At 48.0% G+C, this 20668-nt stretch overlaps 1 protein-coding gene across 1 annotated transcript in view; it reads right to left on the reverse strand.

Moving 5' to 3' along the window:
• Window positions 1–62: 62 nt before the first annotated feature.
• XRCC1 (X-ray repair cross complementing 1) overlaps window positions 63–20668 on the reverse strand; it is a 33100-nt gene continuing 12494 nt past the window's right edge. Inside the window, exons 6-18 of the mRNA XM_088449743.1 lie at window positions 20073–20147; window positions 19237–19354; window positions 18635–18747; window positions 18128–18251; window positions 17703–17931; window positions 17417–17533; window positions 15975–16071; window positions 15593–15776; window positions 14110–14167; window positions 10798–10931; window positions 4349–4439; window positions 1297–1372; window positions 63–1197 (exon numbers count right to left, since the gene is read on the reverse strand). Of these exons, the coding sequence (XP_088305869.1) occupies window positions 1084–1197; window positions 1297–1372; window positions 4349–4439; window positions 10798–10931; window positions 14110–14167; window positions 15593–15776; window positions 15975–16071; window positions 17417–17533; window positions 17703–17931; window positions 18128–18251; window positions 18635–18747; window positions 19237–19354; window positions 20073–20147 (1530 nt within the window). The 3' untranslated portion in view covers window positions 63–1083. The remainder of the gene's footprint in view (window positions 1198–1296; window positions 1373–4348; window positions 4440–10797; window positions 10932–14109; window positions 14168–15592; window positions 15777–15974; window positions 16072–17416; window positions 17534–17702; window positions 17932–18127; window positions 18252–18634; window positions 18748–19236; window positions 19355–20072; window positions 20148–20668) is intronic.

Consider the following 20668-nt stretch of genomic DNA (forward strand, 5'->3'; position numbering starts at 1 on the left):
CCGTACATCACCTTTCCTCCATGCGGCAGTGCACTACTCTAATTACACACATCTCCACAATAAACAGACAACAGGTTATTTATTTTGTATTCTACAAAGTGTTTTTTTTTTCCCCACAGAATAAAAAATATATTTCCTACATTCCAGACACAAGTAACACAAAGAACACAAGGAGGAAAAACAATTGGCGTTATCACACCTTGTCCGTCATCAAACTTTATACAAAAGGTATTTATACTGTGACCCTCAGCTCATTCCCCTGACACACCCATGCATTATAACAATGGATAACCACAACCACACAAAGCTGGACTTTATACTATCTACAGTGTACGGACACACACACACTGACACACGGGGGAGCAGCTGTGTTGGGAACTGAACCGATCTACAAGAGAACAAAGACAATCGGTGATGTCATCAGTTCCTGGTGAACCAAGTCCTTAATCATTAGTGTATCGGTAGGCTGCACCCTCATGAGTATCGGTTCAGCTCCTACAACAGCTGATGTAGGAATTCAAATACGGGCTGGTAATCACCAGCTCCTAAACATAAAGGTACTTGACACAGCTTCTTCATGACTGGATGCTAATGGTGGGTCCTGGGTGTAGAATTAAATGTCTAGGAGCAGGCTATCCTCCATTGTGAGCCGTTTTTCCTAGTCCAGGCCATGAACAATTTTAGACACGAAAAAGCTGAGGAATGCTGGCAAATATGGCACCACAAGTCCATGTTACGGGGACCAGTCGTGTACAGTGATCAGTAAACCTGTTTACGCCACCCGAGATCACTGATGCTGCAACCCGACCACAAAGGGGAAGCCTCTGAAGTGGTGGAAGATCCCAGGGATGACTTTGTACGTAAAGAATGGTGAAAGGAGGGATAAGGGACATACCCAACAACATACATTGCACCCACTCACTCACTGTGACAAACCATTGCTCAGTCCAGGGATGGTGTCTCACTAGGACGCTGGTCAGCACCGCGGGCTCGCAGAAGACAAAAAAAAATACTTCTCTGGTGCTAAAAATGCCACAAATAGAATCCACAATGGTTTCAAAAGTTGCCCCTGTTCCTTACTAATTACGCCTGCGGAACGACGACGTACGGCTGGTGGGGGATACACTTTTGTCGCTCATTGCAGTTGTAGATCCAGCGTGGACGGACAAAAGACAGGCTGGTGTTGTCATTCAGAGCCTGGAAAGGGAGAGAGAGCCAAAGTAGAGGCTGTTTAAAGATCCCGAAGGCACTGCCCAATATTACAGACAAGGACGTGCACCTGCCCTCGGAACTCACCTCCTCAAAGCTGTCATCCCATTCCTGAGCTGTAATCACATACTGCACCTTCTCATTCATATACTCTTCCAGCTCTCTGCAGAGAAAGGAACGCACTAAGTATCATTACTACAGAAGAAATACGAACTACTACTAGACATGACTTTGCACACCTATGTGATGGATCGAGTGAGATTTATGAAGATATTACCCATACCACCCAATCAGATCTCAGCTGTTTTTTATTTTATTTTTTTAATATAGTTTAACAATAAAATGAAAGGAAACCTCCAATTGGTTGCTACAGGTGGACAAACAGTGTTAGGAGGGCAGAAAATAAACCCACGATGGCTTAGTGATACTTACGCTATGGACTCTTGTGGATAATGGATAAACCGCCCAGTTATAGAGAGAATTAATCTCTGGCTACGGCGCTTTTTCTCAGCAGAGATATAGTAGTGTAGGACCACTACTCCTAAATGCAGATTGCTTTATATAAAGGTGCTATCAATAACATTCATACGTCTTACCAACAACTTGGTGGTAAAGAGATAGCAGCAGAAGTACGAAGCAGCACAGAGGGGTTCCCCTCCCCCCCATGTATTGCTAAATCCTTTTCTCTGATGCTGTAGGACAAGGGTGGTCTGGCCCTCGGAGCTTTTTTCTCCTAGCCTCATCTGGCTAGCAGGGTGCCTAGAATGGCGCCCTGCAGCGAGCATCTATGCAGCAGTGCCGCCTGGAGCATCCTTAGGACACTTCAGATGGTCACACGACTGCCCTTACAGCTCCCCGGAGAATCCTCAGGATGCTCTGTGCATTGCTGTAATGACTGGCAATTGTGGCCCCTCCCCCATGTGATGTCACACGGAGGGGGCGTGGCCTGTACTGGCCCTGCGAATAATATTTTATAAATCAAAATAGCCCTCAGCAGAAAAAAGGTTCCCCCCCCTTGCTGTAGGAGGACACGTAGGGTCACCCCCAGAGGCAGGGGACTGCACCCAAATACAGTCACGTCTAACGCACTGTTCCCTCCCGGTTCACCATTAGGTTCATCAAGGAAAAATCTCCACAATTAGATTTAAAAACAAAGACGTAGAAAGAAGTAGCAGCTGCTGCGGAGGCAGAGACCCAGCACTACAGGTTCCAGAGATCCACGTTTATACCGGAAGGCTGGCGCCTGTACATACCAGACAATAGCTAATAAGGGGGCCACACAGAGGTGTAACTAAATCTAGCGGGGCCCTTTAGCAACATTTTCACAGGGTGCCCGCCCCGCCCCCCCCCCCCTGCACCTTCCTCTCTCCCATCTCAGCGTACCTGCTCCGTGGTTGCGCTGCGCAGGGCAGACACACCTCCTCTCGTGGCTGGCTCCATCTCTCCTCACTGACTGATGCTGGGAGGAGGCGGCCATACCTCCTCCCATTGTCAGTCAATGAGGAGATCCGGAGCCGACCGGGAGGACGTGACCACAGAGCAGCCAGCAGGTAAGTCGAGGAGAGGGGAATGAGGAGAGTGCGAAGAACTGAGGCCTGGCACCCTAAGGTGCACGGGTCGGTCCGAGCCCCGTAGCAGCCACACCCCTTGCACCTACAGTAGTTACGTCGCTTGGGCCACGTCATTTGAGCATTTAAAGCCCAGATCTCCCTAATGTTATACCAATCCAACACAAAAAAAAAAAAGGGTCTTCTCATTTATTGGGGTTGGTTTTATAATAAAAAAAATAAATGTATGCCTTGTTGGACTGCCATATTATTACCACACACTGTAAGGGTGTTTAAACTGAGATGGCCTAAAACAGTAGGAAAAAAAAAAAGTATACGAATTTTCAAGCACAGAAACCTACAGGGAAAATCCAGAACGGAGTTCCCCCATGGAGTTGAGGTTTTTATCAAAATTGTACAATGCTGTATCTCCTCTAACCATGCACTTGTGACTGTCAGACATAATAGCACCATTTTGCAACTAGTTAAATCCAATTCAAAATACACAACTGAATTATTGTCCTGTTATGAATCTTCCTTACTCTAGATGTGCGCTGTTTAGATGCAAAGCAGTAGTGATGTTTATTCTAGCACAGCTAATGCATATTACCACCTACAGGTTGAGTCTCCCATATCCAAAATGCTTGGGACCAGGGGTATTTTGGATAACGGAATATTCCGTATTTTGGAATATTTGCATATCATAATGAAATATCTTGGGAATAGGACCCAAATATACACACAGAATGCATTTATGTGTTATATACAGCTTACATACACACAGCCTGCAGGGGGAATTTTATACAATATTTTCAATCATTTTGTAGCTCAAACAAAGTTTGTGTACATACATGAAATTCATTTGTTTCATATACACCTTATACACACAGCCTGAAGATAAAAATATTGTATAAAATTAATAATTTGTGCCTTAGACAACGTTTGTGTACATTGAACCATCAAAAATCAAAGGTTTCGTTTTCTCAGTCATGCCAAAATTATTCCATATTTCGGAATATTTGGATACGGGAGACTCAACTTGTACTAAAGCTCATATTACTTGTACCCGTCACTTCTTCACAATATTTTATTCAGCCTATTAAGGTTCAAAATAATATTTTACAAGGTGTAAATGGCAGCCTACACTATGTTAAAAAAAATATATATATATTTATTATTATGTAGTAATTTGTAGACTAATGCACAGTTATTACAAATTATTTTAATCTCATTTAAAAAAAAAAACCCCCATCAAACTGATCCGTAAGTGGTGAGGCCGATTTATCCAAGTATTTGAAGTTGTACATTTCTGTGTGTGGAGTTTGTATGTTCTCCCTGTGCTTGCGTGGGTTTCTTCCAGGTACTCCCATTTCCTACCACTCTCCAAATATATACAGGTAGGTTAATTGTCTCCTGACATAAATAAACCCTAGGTGGGGAATATAGAGTGTAAGCTCCACTGGGCTGAAATATTTAGTGCTGTGGAATGTGTGTGCTATATAAATAACTGGTAATAAATAAAATAAATACATTTGTTATAAGAACACAGAACAGGCAAGTCGCTCATTAAAGCAAGGTTTACTAACACTTACCCGTTAAAAGCGGTGATGTATCGCTGCAACAGCCGGCGCTCGGTAACAGGAAAGTCTCCATACAGGAAGAAGCGTTTGCCAACAAACAAATCTGTATGTGGAGCAAAAAGGTTTTGTTTAAGGGACCCTGTAATGTAAATAGATACTATATAGGTTTGTTTGACTGTTCTTTAAAACAGGAGATATGGTAAGAACTTACCTTTGTTATCTCTGTTTCACAGGGTTGACCTTGGGGTTATAGCTGGAACAGGATCCATGGGCACCACACAGTTAAGCTTTTAGCTCCCAGGATGCACTTGGGTCCTCCTCTATACCCCGCCCCCGAGCCACAGGCACCTCAGTTGGTAAGCAGCCTAGGCCGGAGGAGAATATGGAACAGAGAGAAGGAAGACTGGAACACACAAGAAACCATACTCACAGCAATAGGAGACGGAAAACCGGTGACCAGCCACACAGCCCATTTGAAGCCAGGTGCGTCAGGGCGGGCGCCCTGTGGACCCTATGGACTTCGTAGAAACAGAGATAACAAAGGTAAGTTCTTACCATATCTCCTGTTTTCTACTTCAGGGTCCATAGGGGGTCCACAGGGTTGACCTTGGGGATGTCCCAAAGCAGTTCAACTAAGGGCGGGGACGCTCCTGTGCTGAAAGGAGCACCCGGCGCCCAAAGGAAGCATCCTGAGAGGCGAAGGTGTCAAACGCATAGAACCTCAAAAACGTTTGAATAGAAGACCAAGTGGCCGCCTTACACAGCTGAACAGCAGAAGCGCCACTTCTAGCAGCCCAAGAGGGACCCACAGAACGAGTGGAATGAGCCTTAACAGAGGCTGGCACAGGTAAACCCTCTTGTGCATAAGCCTCACAAATAACGTAACGAAGCCAACGGGCTAACGTTTGTTTGTTGGCAGGCCAACCCCTCTTGTGAAAACCAAAGAGGATAAACAAGGAATCAGACTTCCTAACCGAAGCCGTCCGGTCTACATAAATTCTATGCGCCCGGACCACATCTAAGGAAGTCTCACCAGCTGAAAGATCAGGGGACTGAAAAGCTGGCACAACAAGTTCCTGATTAATGTGGAACTTCGAGACCACTTTGGGCAAAAACTCAGGACGAGTGCGGAGCACCGCTCTGTCCTGGTGAAAAATCAGGAAAGGAGGGCGACAGGAAAGCGCCCCCAATTCAGACACCCTCCTGGCCGAAGCAATTGCCAGGAGAAAAACCGTCTTAAATGTCAGCCACTTGAGCTCCACCGCCTCAAGAGGCTCAAACGGAGGACCCTGCAGGACCCGTAGCACCACCGCCAAGTCCCAAGGAGCCACAGGAGGCACAAAGGGAGGCTGGATCCTGAGAACACCCTGGAAAAAGGTGTGAACGTCTGGTAGTATTGCAATCCGCCGTTGAAACCACACGGACAAGGCGGACACATGAACCTTCAGAGATGCAAGGCGTAAGCCGAGATCCAATCCTGACTGAAGAAATTCCAAGATCCTGGAAACTCTGAACACCTGAGGATCATAATGTCTGGACTCACACCACTGAAAGTAAGTGTGCCACACTCTGTGATAAATCCGTGCTGAAGCAGGCTTGCGTGCCCTGAGCATGGTACCAATAACCGAACTGGAGAAGCCCCGAGACCTCAAGACGGCTGTCTCAAGAGCCACGCCGTCAAAGACAGCCGACCCAGATCCGGGTAAAGGCAGGGCCCCTGAGACAACAGGTCCCGACGCTGAGGAAGAAGGTATGGAGCGTCGATGGAGAGGCTCCTGAGATCGGAGTACCAAGGACGTCTGGGCCACGCCGGAGCTACCAGCACGAGCATGCCGCCGTCCTGCTTGAATTTCCGCAGAACCCGAGGAAGCAGGGATAGCGGAGGAAACAGATACGCCAGGTGAAACGTCCATTTCACCGACAGCGCGTCCACCAGACTTGCGCCTGCGTCTCTTGTCCTTGACCCGTAAACGGGCAACTTGTGATTGTGACGGGAGGCCATCAAGTCCAGCTCCGGCAGTCCCCACCTGTCCACGAGTAGCTGAAACACCTCTGGGTGAAGCGACCATTCCCCGGGATGCACGTCGTGACGGCTGAGGAAGTCCGCCTCCCAATTGAGGACTCCGGGGATGAAGACCGCCGAGATCGCCGGAATGTGACCCTCCGCCCAAGTCAGGATACGAGACACCTCCGACATCGCTGCCTGACTGCGAGTTCCGCCTTGGTGGTTGATATACGCCACCGTGGTGGCGTTGTCGGACTGCACCTGTACCGCCCTTCCGTGAAGAGCGGGGCCGGACGACTGCAGGGCCCTGTATACTGCCCGCAGTTCCAGGATGTTGATGGGGAGAAGTGCTTCTTCCGCTGACCAACGACCCTGAAGCGACAAAGAGCCGGTCACTGCCCCCCAACCCCGGAGACTGGCATCCATCGTGAGCAGGACCCAGTCCGGGATCCAAAATGGGCGCCCCTCGACCAGATGAGCTGTCTGAAGCCACCAAGCCAAAGATTGCCGAACGTCCGGAGACAACACCAGCACCTGAGAGCGGATCCGGTGAGGTAACCCGTTCCATTCTGATAGAATCAGCACCTGCAGGGGCCGGGAATGGAACTGGGCAAATTCCACCATGTCGAATGTCGACACCATGGACCCCAGAACTCTCATAGCCGAATGGACCGACAGACGGCAACGGCTCAGGCAACTATGCATCCGCAGCTGTAGGGAGGCGACCTTCTCCGGAGTCAGGAAGATCCTTTGCTGACGCGAATCCAGCAGGGCTCCCAAATGAACCATCCGCTGTGATGGAATCAGGGAGGACTTTTTCCAATTTATCAACCACCCGTGTGCTTGCAGGCAAGCGATCATCAGGTGGAGATGTTGAAGCAGTACCTCCGGGGAGCTCGCCAGCAACAGGAGGTCGTCCAGATACGGCAGCAGCCGTACATTCTGGTTCCGAAGATGTGCGGCCATGACCGCCATAATCTTCGTGAACACCCTTGGTGCCGTGGAGAGACCAAAGGGTAGCGCCCGTCTCTGACAGTGGTGTTGAAGGATAGCGAACCTCAGATACCGCTGGTGTGAAAATGCTATCGGAACATGGAGGTAGGCGTCCTGGATGTCCAGGGACACCATGTAATCCCCCGGTTCCATCGCCAGAATGATGGAACGTAACGTTTCCATCCTGAACTTGGGAACTCTGAGGAATTTGTTCAGAGACTTCAAGTTGAGGATAGGGCGATGAGAACCATTGGGTTTCTGCACCAGAAACAGAGACGAATAATACCCCGTCCCTCGTTGTGATAGAGGAACGGGAACAATGACCCCTGCTTTCAGCAAGGACTCTATAGCCTCCTGAACCTGTAATGCCTTGGTCTTGTCCTGAGAAGGACTTGTGCAGAAAAACTGGTGGGGTGGTTTGTGCCGAAAAGACAGGGCGTACCCCTGGGAGACCACTTCTCGAACCCAGGCATCCGTGGTGGTATTGTGCCAGCACTGGGCAAATAGAAGAAGTCTGCCTCCCACTCTGAGGTCCCCCAGAGGGAGGCCCGTCCCATCAGGCCGCAGGTTTATCTTCCTGCTTGGAAGAAGGGCGCCGAGCACTCCAGGCTTGCTTCTTGGGTTTAGAGGCAGTCTTACTCGCAGACTGTCTCGGGAAGGACTGACCTTTCGCCTTACCCTGAACCCGAAAGGAACGAAAAGCCGAACTCCGAACCTTAGCCGGCAGTGCCGCCGAAGGGAGGAAGGCCGACTTGGATTTAGCCAGGGTGTCCACTATTTTGTCCAAGTCCGGACCAAATAGTAATTCCCCATTGAAAGGTAAGGCCTCCAGACCCTTCTTTGAATCAGAGTCCGCTCTCCAGGACCGCAACCACAAGGATTGGCGGCCAGACACCGCTGCAGCCGATACCCGCGAGGTCAGCAGACTAGCATCTAAAGAAGCTTCACCAATGTAAGAAGCAGCGTCCCTCATTTGTCCCAACAACGCCCGCTGGACATCCGGAGCGTCGTCTGGGAAGGTATCTTCCAATGCATTGGCCCACCCCTCAATGGCCTTGGCCACCCAGGAGATGGCCATGGACGGTCGGGCCACCGCCCCGGAGAGGGAGTAAATAGACTTTAAGCAAGTCTCAACTTTCCTGTCCGTGGGATCCTTCAGCGAGGATATCGACGGTAATGGTAAGGTGGCGCCCCGAGTTAAACGGGTGACATGGGAATCCACCGCCGGTGGAGTTTCCCATTTTTTACAATGTGTCTCAGGGAAGGGGTAATTAGAAGCCAACCGCTTCTGAGGAAGGAATCTCTTACTGGGCGCCTGCCAAGCTACCGCCATATGATCCGTCAACTGATCCGACAGGGGGAACACCGCAGAAGCCACCTTAGTTTTTTTGAAACTAGGAAACTTCGACTTAGGAACCGGTGCCTCATCCTCTATAAGAAGAATAGCTCGCACCGCCCTAACTAGTGCTCGCACATTAATGGACGACTTGGTATCCATTTCCTGGACCGAGGCGTCCGAGTCAGTGTCATCAGGGACCTCCCCATCATCTGAGGAACCCTCTGAGTCCGATACCTGAGCAGCCCGTGTCATGAGTGGGCGTTTAGAAATCCTAGAAGGCATGTCAGTCTGCAACATTGACTGAAAAGCCGAGGAAGCGGCCGCCAAATTTTGCACGGAGTTGGAGAGCACATCCACCCATGGTGGAGGAGTCGCCATAGGGGCCTGAAAAGGTACCACAGGCTGCTGCGGCACAGGGGAAGCCTGTATATACATAGGCAACCCCGCATAGGGACCTACTGATTGAGACCCAGGAGGACTCCGCAATAACTGCGGGACACCCGGGGAATGGGGGATGGTCGGTTGGGGCACCACCCTAGTAGGGAGAGCAGTCGGGACCGACAGACGGTCCGCAATAGACACCAGCACTTGAGAAAACATCGCCCACGGTGGTTCCTGCGCCAGAGAAGGTCTGGATGGGCCAGGAGCCACCTGGCATCGACTACACAGGCCATCCTGTGACAAATCCTCCCTATCTACTCCTGCAGAACAGCGTCCGCAGGAGGCCAACACCGGAGCCACTGAGCGCTCAACCTCCTCGTCTGACATGACAGAATATATTATATATCTGGCACCAGGGTAGAAGTAAAACGCACTCACCGATGTGCTGAACAACAGCCCACAATATGGCACTGAGTAGCACACAACTGTATGTGACGGACCTCACAAATACGTGATCTATATAAGTGAGGTCAGTAGAAACGCCCCTCCCCCACACACCTGTAGGGCTTGTAGGAGAAGTAAAGGGATAGGTATAAGCTGACAGTAAGTAGAAAATAAGCACAGACGGCAGCACTAGCAATAGTCACATACCATGCAGGAAGATATACTCACTGCACCTTTACACTACAATCAACCTGCCCAGATTCAGTGTCTGGGAGGGCTATAGTGCTGTGTACGCTGTCCTTAATCAGGGGAGAGGTACACAGGGGGACCGGTCCGCGTGCTCCCTGAGAGCTGCGCTGCCACTGGGAAAATGGCCGCTGGAGACCTCAGAGGAGGAGTGGCCGAGTATCTGCAGCTCAGCGACGCCAGACTGCGTGTTGAAAGGCGCGCTGAGCTGAGGGGAGGAGCCGCTGACAGGGAAGGCTTCCTCCCCTGGCTGGCCATAACCCCAGGGATGCTGGCTTCCCGCTTGCCCCTTTATCCCTGGTGGTCTAGTGGTCCCACGGGTTATGGGGGGGGCCCGCCGCCACTGCCAGCAGCCTCCGGTCTGTCCCCAGGACCGGAGGCTAAAGGACTGCATTTAAGGCATTCCGCGCGCCGCCGCTAGCCAGCGACGCGCGGCTTACCTGAATCCCCGGCGACTCCGGCAGCAGTCCTGGGAGGTAGACAGAGTCCGGCTAGTACGGACTCTGCCCTCCCGCCGCGATCCCCAGATCAGTACTGGCGTCGCGGCGCCAGTCGGGGATCAGAGCGGCAGCGTGGGCGTCTGTACAGACAGCCCTTCGCTGCCGTCTGTAGTAAAAAGATTAAAATAAATAAAATTTAACTTAAAATAAAAAGCTTCTGGGGGCTGCTCCTGCAGCCCCCCTGCGCGGTGACCGACTCCGGCCGGGCACCAGCTTACACTGAGGTGCCTGTGGCTCGGGGGCGGGGTATAGAGGAGGACCCAAGTGCATCCTGGGAGCTAAAAGCTTAACTGTGTGGTGCCCATGGATCCTGTTCCAGCTATAACCCCAAGGTCAACCCTGTGGACCCCCTATGGACCCTGAAGTAGAAATATATATTTAGATATTTCTGTTTTATTGATTTATAACTGTCTGCAAGTCCAACCCTGTCTACTAATTAGTGCCAAGACAGCTATATACTATGTGTGTCACAGTGATAAGTCATGTACCATTGAGAAGCCACTGTTAGGTAGTAACAGAACAGTGTTCTGGCATCACCACGCGTTTCACATACCTGGAAGCTCCGGTATGGGCAGGTCAAGCTCAGGCTCCTCCTCCACATCTGTATTCTCATCTGTTGAGCCGGCATAGGGATCGTCTGCGGGAGGGGATCGGTGCTCCTTCTTCATCTGCTTCTTTTCCTCCATCCTGAGTGCGAGGAGACAGTTCAAACCTCAATAGCGACCGTGGCCATTTTCAGACCTCTATACCAACAGGATGTACACCTGTAAGCCTGCCTTGTTCCCTACAATGGCACTAGCAGTATAACAAATGGCTTAAGAGGGTGGGTTATATAAATATGCACTTTTTTTGGTGGGGAGAGGGGTGGGGTTCACCAAAATGTGCACACACACTTATAGGGCGATTGGTTCCCCGATTTTTAAAATGTTAGACTATCCTATAAATCAGGGATGGGGAACCTCAGGCCCGGGGGCCGTATAAGGCCCCCAGAATCATTTGGTCTGGCCCTCTGAGCTTTTTTATGTTAGCCTCATCTGGCTAGTAGGGTGCCTAGAATGGCACCCTGCAGCCAGAATCTATGCAGCAGTGCCGCCTGGAGCATCCTTATGACACTTCAGATGGTCACACCGCTGCCCTTACAGCTTCCCGGAGCATCCTCAGGATGCTCCGGGCATTGCTGTAATCACTGTCGATTGTGGCTCCGTCTCTGTGACATCACACGTTGGGGGCTTGGCCTGCACCGGGCCCACGAATAATGTTATATATATCAAAATATCCCTCGGCAGAAAAAAGCTTCCCCACCCCTGCTATAAATCTTGCATTACTACAAGTTACCAGTACGATAGATTGTATTGGTAAAAGTGTATGGAGACTACAGTAAAAATGCAAGTTCGTATTCATGGCTTTACCCATCTTTCCAAGCAGCTGTGTGACTGAGCCCTGGAAGACCATGCATAGAGCCATTCGGAGCCTGACGTGACTGATAACAGCAGTAAGCTGCATATAATGTGGTATAGTAGGTAGAGTGGTAATAAGGACTTTGCTCACACCATTGTGACTTTGTAACCAAAGCGCTCTCATATTGCATCAACCTCTCCAGTTACAAATTACCGGCCCTTCAATAAACTTCCAGACTTTTTGGTCCCATGAAGTAAAATTCATAAATCAGAGGGTGGACATATTTCTCACAGTAATCACAGAGAGCTCGTTTGCATTATATTGTTAAAGCTTTTGGTCAGTTTTGGCCACATTCACGTGTTACATTTGTTTTTCATTTTTAAAAATGACTGTTCGGGGCCAAATTCACAAATGCCACAGACTCATTATGTGAATTTGAAGACAACTCATAGTTAAACCTCCCCCAGTCCCAGTATGTCCTGTACCCCTCATGTAACAGGTGACGGACACTCGCCTGGAACTTCCACTGTGGCTTCAGGTATGGGCTTATTTATAGACGCCCCAGCAGTTTGCAGCACTGTACCCCAATCTGTTCTGTCCTATTCAAATAGTCCATAAAATAATCCTATTCTACCGAATTCATTGATATCCCCTCCCCCGCAGACTATAGTGGCTGCCATCTGATAAAGCTGTGCCACTCGGCTCCAGGTTACAACGGGAATCACTTGGGAAAGGTCCATCCAGGCTCAGTCTAAAATTTATATGTTTAGCAACAAGTAATGTTCCGTCTCCGAGTATGTGCGCATTTTACATATCAGTCTCGCCAAAAATGTGCGCCTGTATAAAATAATTTTATTTTTTATAGCCTGTAATGCATTGTTATATTAGTCTGATTTGTTTATACACCTGTGAAAATTATATGAATCAAAGAGTGTTAGATTCTTTACAAAGGAAATACAATATGATAGTTGAACGCCTTTCAGCCAATGACCCAGGAAAAGATCTATAGAAGAACGGCCTTCTGAAGAAACACAGTAAGTGGATACCGATTGGAGACTATAATTACCTCATGCTGAGAGATCGAGTTTTTGCAAAATGAACTGGTTCTTATACTGTATACACAGTGAGTCCCTATTAGAGCGCAGTTTGGCACAGTGGAGACTATGCCAAAGAACGTTAAAGGAGTTTAGCGCCAAGCACACTGCCTACAGATATCACTGTGCTCAATACTTATCAGGACTCCCTGGGCTGCTAGTGTGCTAAATTATTTCCCCAGCAGAGACTGAATGCTAACGACTGAGTAGTGCGTTTAGCAGAATTCATACATATTATTCTTTAATATCAGCTGGCCAGCGAGCCAATGACTGGGATTGCATGCAGAGTAATTGGAAGCGTCGCACTGACGAGGGATTAAGAAAAATGGATGAAAGCTCCAGATCAACCTTTCTGGATTCCCACTATTCCTTAGATTCAATTGGAGACCTCTCCTGTGGCTTTCATATGAGCTTTTATTGAAGAGACAATCATACAGATGTGTATGATACATCTAGCCTCAATACGCCACACAGCGCAACTTGCCTGGTGTTAGTGAGCCGCCAGGTCCTGTGCTACTCTGCTAGCGTTAGGCGTCTTTTGTTGCTGAAAATGTGTCCAAGTCTGTATATGAACTACAACGTAACTTGAAGTGAAAAAAGCTGCGGGCGCTACATTGTAGCACTACGTATACAGAGACAGACACATACATGTGTCGCATATCAAATTAATCAGCACAGTCTGCTGGTGCGTCCTAGTCACATCACATTGCAACTTCCACATTTTCAGCAAATTACACACCCGATGCTAGCACAGTCTCACATGACCTGGCGCGCCGAAAGGGGCTGTATGGCGCGACTGCAGAAAAGATGAGTAAGGACACATCTGTATAGTGTTCGCGCTAATTTTAAAAAGGGCAAAATGCGGCCCAGCCCTTTTAGAGGTACCCCGCTAAAACAGCCTGCCCTGTTCCTTCCGCAGTGTCCCACGGGTGGGAAAAGTTGTGGTGAACGATCATCACCGGGAGTATAGACGCCCTGCAGGCAGAGCCTGGGGAAAGCCCAACACCTCCGTTAGTGTGACAAATTGGAGGCATGACGCAAGGACACGCCCCCTCCCCTGCCAGACACGCCCCCTTTTTGGAGGGCACGCTCCCCCAGCGCCCTGCCCAGCCCGTAGTCTAACAAACGCTATCTGTATCTATTGCACAAAAATGAAGTAGCACCTCATAATCATATATTGCACTTGTTGTATAACATTGGCTACATAATAGCTAGAAATATTGGTGGTTGTTGGGAGAACTGAGATTTACTATGTTTTTTTCTTCTTCAGGTTTTGACATTGTAGTAATAAACCGGATTTGACGCTCTTTATTTATGTCTTATTACATAAAACATAGTCCAACCATTTACAGTGTAAACCTAACACCACCCACCTCCTCAGCTCATCCTCTGTATCTCCCCCAGAATCGTCATCACGAGCTCGGTCCTCATCTGCAAAAACAATAACAAAACAATCACTTAATGCTACTGGTATCCAGATGTAAATGATAGTTTTCACATGGAGACGATAAGGGGGAATAAGACAGTATCAGAGCTATTTAGCCTTAAGGATCGAAAGAAAGATCACACTGAATCCAAGAGTTGGCTTCAGGACCCAGGCTTCAGTTTTTAATGTAATTTCCTTTCACTGGAAAGCAACAAATCAAATTAAATATAAAAAAAAAAAAACACATTAGTATTGACTGAAAATCATATTCCACGTTTATGAGGTCCGTCCTATTAGGTGTGGTTGGGACGAGTTGCCGTTGTAACGGCCTGGAAACACCGGCAACGACACCGCAACCCACCCCGGGCTCACAGATTTATTGTACACAACCCGGATTGGATAATGTAAACATAGAAATCCGTGAGTCTGGAGGCACCAGAAGTGCGGTATATACAGCAGCGCTTACTCTCACCACAAGCCGATTCGCGGGTAATAAGAGCGAGCACTATTAATTGGTACTTTTGCAGAAATGTTCATGAGAACCTAGATGGAACTAGCAGGTCACAATACTTGGTAAAAAATTTAAAGACTTTTACTTGAGGCCATGCCGCGTGTTTTTTTTTCCATGAGGGACAGCCGTGTTTTTGTTCTTATTGTGAAACACATTGGGCCTGATTCAGAGATGTAGGCTAACCAGACGGCTAGCCCGCTATTCCGCTGGTGGGAGGACTGCGCATGTGCACCCCTCCATCTGCGAGGTCGCTTGCAGTGCCTCCCAGCAGCAGCCTGATAAGACAGGCTGGGGAGTGGGGGAGGCGTTCCTGGACAGCATTCCGGGAACAGGGGGGGGGGATGCCCCCAATTTCCAGTTGGAACAAGGCCAGGGTCTGCATCGGTGGAAGCAGACTTCCTGGTCTCGCAGCTGCCAGGACCCAGTCAGGCTGCGGTGAGCCTCAGCTATCCCGGCCTGGCCAGAGGGGCAACCATTGCAATGGTGATCCTCAGCTGCGACCTCGATCGCATCTCTGGGATCACACAGATGCAGCAAGGAGGTGTCTGTTTCCTGCAAAGAGGCTTCCTGCTGCGTTTGCATTTTTAGACGGACGGAATAGCACAGTCGCTTGTGGGCAGCTCGGCAATTCCGTCCATCCCTAAATCAGGCCCATTGTTTGTTTGCACCTAAGTATTTGTAGGATTATTAGGACCCATTTAGGATCTGTTAGCGTTAACACTTGGGGAGACGTGTAGGGACTGCCTAACGGTGCCTCAATACCTCTTTTTGAAGTTAATTCAATCATGTCCCCCTGCCCATAACTGTAAATAACTGTATTTAGCACCCTGCTCGAGTAGGTAAAGATATAATATACAGCTGTAAACGGGTAACAGGTGCTTAGTACACAAACGGGATGTGTTGCCCAGCAGTTGCTCACCCATGTTCTCCTCATCCGTAGACCCTCCGTACTCATCTTCCACTTTTGGCGAGTGATTCCTTTTTGCTGCACTGGATTGTTCCTCTCCCTCGCTCTCCTCCTCTTTTACTGCAGCTCTCACTGGTTTGGCTTTTCCAGGGCTGGACGCCTGATTCTTATGGTTTGTCCGCCCAGCGTCTGGATTCTGGATTAAGTCGGAAGAGAAGTAATAGACGAGAGCTTCAAGAGCTGCATGAGACAGGGAGTTAGAGAATGCTAACATAATGTAGGGGAGGCATTCTGAGTCAGGTCCCTACTTATCACCATGAAGGGCACTCTACTGCCCTCTATACAGTGTGGGCAGACCCAAGAAATATAGTCCCTTGCAGGACGGACGGATTACCGGTTTGTGTACTCGAGTTTTTGGTCGAGGTGGATAATCGTCCTCGCTGTCGTCATCATCTTCTTCACTGCTGGAGTCAGCTGTGTCCATCCTATAACTGAGATGAAAACATTATTAAATTGTACTGAACAGACCAGGACAGAAATAAAGTACATGGGCATGTAACAACCTGCAGCCAATCAGATCATCAGAATGGTCACAGCCACAGGAGATGATTGGGCTGATCAGGAAGGTTATAGAAGGAAGGAGCAGGGTCTCCCCAACAGCACAGAGAAGTGATCAGTAGCTCCCAACACACGGGTACGAGGAAACTGCGATATATTAAAGCCTTTTTTTTTTTCTTCAATGCAAGTCCTTCCCATCAGCTACATATGGGCGAGTTTCGTATATATCTTTTACAGATTATATACAACACAGCCTCATCCCCCCATGTCTCTCCAGCCTCATGCCCCCCAAAAATCTCATACACTGGGTGAGTGAAAAGAAACATTCGCAACTGAAACAACCTTGGGCCGTATTCAAATTGAAGCGAAAAGCCGTTTTCACGTGGTTTTGGCGAAAACTTTCCGCCGATTACGTCATTTTCACCTGTTTTGGTTTTACTCCGTATTCAATTTGAAAGACTTTCCGCCTAGACGGAAAGTCAATGCAATGTAATAGGCGGAAGAGTTTTGCCTATGAATGGAAGGTGGAAAAAAGTGCAGAATTGGGGTTTTGGGGTGCAACGTTGCGGGAACCCCCGTGCAGCCTTCAGACAGTCCCCCAAAAGTAAAAAAAATAATAAAAAGAAACACTTAAGAGCACCCCAAAAAATGACTGACTTTGGGGGCGTAAAAAAAAAATGTTGGGGGAAAAAGTTAAAAACTAGTGACTCTGGGGGGGTCCCCAGGTGTTTTTTTGATTGCAGGTGCTTGCCGCAGGTGGATTTTTCACAATTTTTTCAACTTAACTTTAGCAACTTTTAAATATGCTGGCCCCCATTTTCAAGTACCCCAAATGAGCTGGGATAACTTATTTTCTGGAAAAAATACTCCTGAATACTATTCTGCACCACGTATAGAAAAACGCTATTTAGCAGCTATTGAGCCCGTTTAAAAACCCCAAATATCTCCAGCAAGCCAAATCGGGGGGTACCATAGTGAACCCCCATGGCAGAGCATCTTTGGGGGGGGGGGGTATCAAGCTGATTTCCCCAAAACTGACAGTACTTTCTGCCTGTTCAAGCTTCGCCGGGTCCAGTTTTCGCCTACTTCCATATTGAATACGGGGTTTATCGGGGACGGCCGCGATACTTTTCCGCCTACAAAAGATGCGATGTAGGCGAAAAGTCTGGGAGGTGCTCTAATTGAATACGGCTCCTTATTGGGGAAAAAAAAAAAAAAACCTTTTTACACACAAAAAAAACTAAAATGAACAAAACAAAGATGAAAACAAATCAGCACTTTTTGCACGGTAAACTCTGTTTCTTCCGGTAACAGTCCAGGATCCACTCCTTCCGCACGATGATCCCTCCCGCAGCTTTTACTTGACTGTATTTCGGGGTATTGGCAAATGCACATCTGGAAATAGATTACAATACACATTAATCCTTCACAACGCCGGCACAATCTGGTGTAAATGAGACAAAGTCTGACGTAGAGAGGGTGCACTGTAGACAAGGTAACTTCTACATCTTATTACAGGAGTGAACCCGTGTTAGCCCATTAGTATGCGAAGTATTCCACATACATGAGATGAGTGCTGTCCTGTGACCAGTCTGGTCTGTACTTGGCTCCCATCTCCAGGGCTTTGTCCCTTAGGTCAGATCGGAATGGGTTCTGGAAACCGCTCAGGACAAACACTGTTCCCTGTAAGAGTCGATTCAACTCCACTGGCTGGGAGCTGGAGCTGGGAGAAGTCTTCTTGTGAGCAGGCTTCGCTGGTGGTGTGGTCTTCTTTACCGGAGCTTGGGCCTCAGCTAAAAACGATACACAGAGTTTAGGCAATGACTTCCCAGGGTAAGCTATGCTTAAGTAGTCCACATCTAGGCAGAACTTCATTATTAAAGTAAGGTGAAGCCCAATGTGTGCAGACAAGCAGCCGCTATGGTTTGGTTAGTTGGGTAAAGCAGCTCTCGCCATTCTGTAGACCAAGAATAGGCAACAGGACATTACCTTTCACTTTCTTTGGTGCTGGTTGCGAGTTGCTCTCTTTGGAATGAGATGGGGACACCTTGGCAGGAGGGCGGCTGGAGGGCTCTTTACTAAACTCAAACTTTCGTTTCCCAGACGATGGTTCCTAAAAGTTAATGAAAACTTTACGCAGGTGAAAAATGACATTTCGGTATAAAAAAGGTTAGAGGTGCAATATTAGTAGGTACAAACGGCAGATTCATGAACTTTATTTTAAAAAGGGATGTGATTAATATGTGTGTGTGTGTGTGTGTGTGTGTTGTTTCTATTACTGCTGAGCTTGAAGATGTGACTGCTCCAGTACAGCGACCTCAACACCCCAAAGTCTAGTCTTCCAGAGAGGATGTTTAAGCAATAGGCACCAGTGTCACCATCCTGTGCTGTCTCTCTATAGATTTCCTGGTACACATTACCACCACCGTGTGCGGGTGACGATGATTTTCTATCTTCTGGTTCAGACGTGACAATGGAAGTCAGACGCTACCTTACCTTTGATGTGGAGTTGCTGGGAGGGGTTTTCGTGATCGGCTTCTCAGCTGCTGTGTCTGCGGAACTGGTGCTCTGTAATGCCACCGATGCATAGCTTTGTGTGGCCTGAGGAGCTAGGGGGAAGACCGAAGGGCGCATAATCAATTTTTGAGAAATTGTCAGCGATTTCAGTTCCACTCAGATCCCAATTACACCAATCCTCTGCCTTGTGCCCGTAAATACTGATCACACAATGAGCCTCTCCTGTGTCCTAAACAACTGTATAATCATCTTTCTCCAGATAACGTTCTATTGGGCCGATTCAATCCTGCGCGTTGTGCGATTCCGGGAGCGCGGCCTTCAACACCGCAAGTTTTCCCTGGCAGCTATTACAGCAGGCGGTGGTCCGCCTGCAGTAATAGGCAAAAGCCTGCGCAGCTGGGCGCTGCGTGATGCTAGGCGGGCATACTGCGCAGAACTGGATCGGCCTTAGGACGTCATGCATATGAAGCGTTTTGGAGCTCTCGGTTATTAGATGTATTTCATTAGAACAAGTTACAGGTGACAATGGTGAAAAGCAAGAATCCTCTGGCTGGTCAGTGACAATGACATGCAGGATTTACCTTTCGGCGGCGTGACGTCTGGCTTGGTAGTGCGGCTGAAAAAGAGACTCCCGGGACGCATAGAGGGGGATAAGCTTTCTTCCTCCTTCACCTTAAACTGGCCCAGTTTGGTGACTTTCTGCAGCAAATGATGATGGATGAATATGTAAGAAAACATGAGGGACAGGGACAAGACCACCAATCTACATTATTACCGATCAACAGCTGTGAGATAACGAATATAGCCGACTTATGGAGGTGCTTATGTCAGTCATGTTGTCCTTCAACCCTTTGCCGTAGATCATGGGTCTTCAACCTTGGCCCTCCAGCTGCTGTGGAACTACACATCCCAGCATGACTTGCCACCGTTTTGATATAACAGCATGCTAAAACTGTGGCAGGGCATCCCGGGATCTGTAGTTCCATAGCAGCCGAAGGGCCAAGGTTGAAGACCACTGCCGTAGATTGTCCTAATAGAAAAGTGGCCCATCTCCATGTGAGCGGCCCTCCCGCCCTGCAGAAATGCACTGTCCACACTGCTGGACTCACACACAGGCGGCTCCATGAGGTCCCAGCAACTGACTGAAATGTTAGCGGATGCCCCGAGAACACAGTCATGTTATATGTTAGCTCTCTGTAACGGAATGAACTTCCCTAACTTACGGCAGCTCCCATCATCCCTAGTCGAGAAGAAGACCATCTTCATGACAAATGAATGTGTAAATGGTAAAACTGCTAACATTTTTATGTTCATTTATTTTCCCCTGGTTACATTTTTTTTCCTTATACAAGATACATAAGAACAGTGTAAAATGAAATTCTGAGGAAGCCAAAAACACAATAGTAAGTAGTCATACCGGTGGAGAGTGTGGGGGATCGTCTTTGTCTGGTGGAGAGTGGAAACGGATAAAGGACAGTCCGTAGGCCAGGTTCTATGGGGAGGGGGGATAGAGGAAGACCAATAACGTAGTTACAATCTCAGGACAATGACTTACACAGTAATTTGAAAATAAGTAGAAGTTTCTTTTGCTTGAAATACAGCAGAAGTTTAAATAGAAAATAAAAACAGTCAGCACATGCAGTATGTCTGATATAACTATTGCGTTAATAATTAAGAGACGGAAAAGGGGGAGATTCTGCACAGAACCAAAAATTAGATCAATTATTATAGACCAACCATCTAATATATATACAGGTTGAGTCTCCCATATCCAAAATGCTTGGGACCAGGGGTATTTTGGATATCGGAATATTCCGTATTTTGGAATATTTGTATACCATATTGAAATGGCTTAGCAATAGGGCCCAAATCTAAACACAGAATGCATTTATGATTCATACACACCTTATACACACAGCCTGCAGGTCATTTTATACAATATTTTCAATAATTTTGTGGTTCAAACAAAGTTTGTGTATATACATAAAATGAATTTATGTTTACTATACACCT

This window comes from Taudactylus pleione, unplaced genomic scaffold, assembly GCF_031769625.1.
Source record: "Taudactylus pleione unplaced genomic scaffold, aTauple2 ptg000494l, whole genome shotgun sequence".
In the NCBI taxonomy this organism is placed as follows: Eukaryota; Metazoa; Chordata; class Amphibia; order Anura; family Myobatrachidae; genus Taudactylus; species Taudactylus pleione.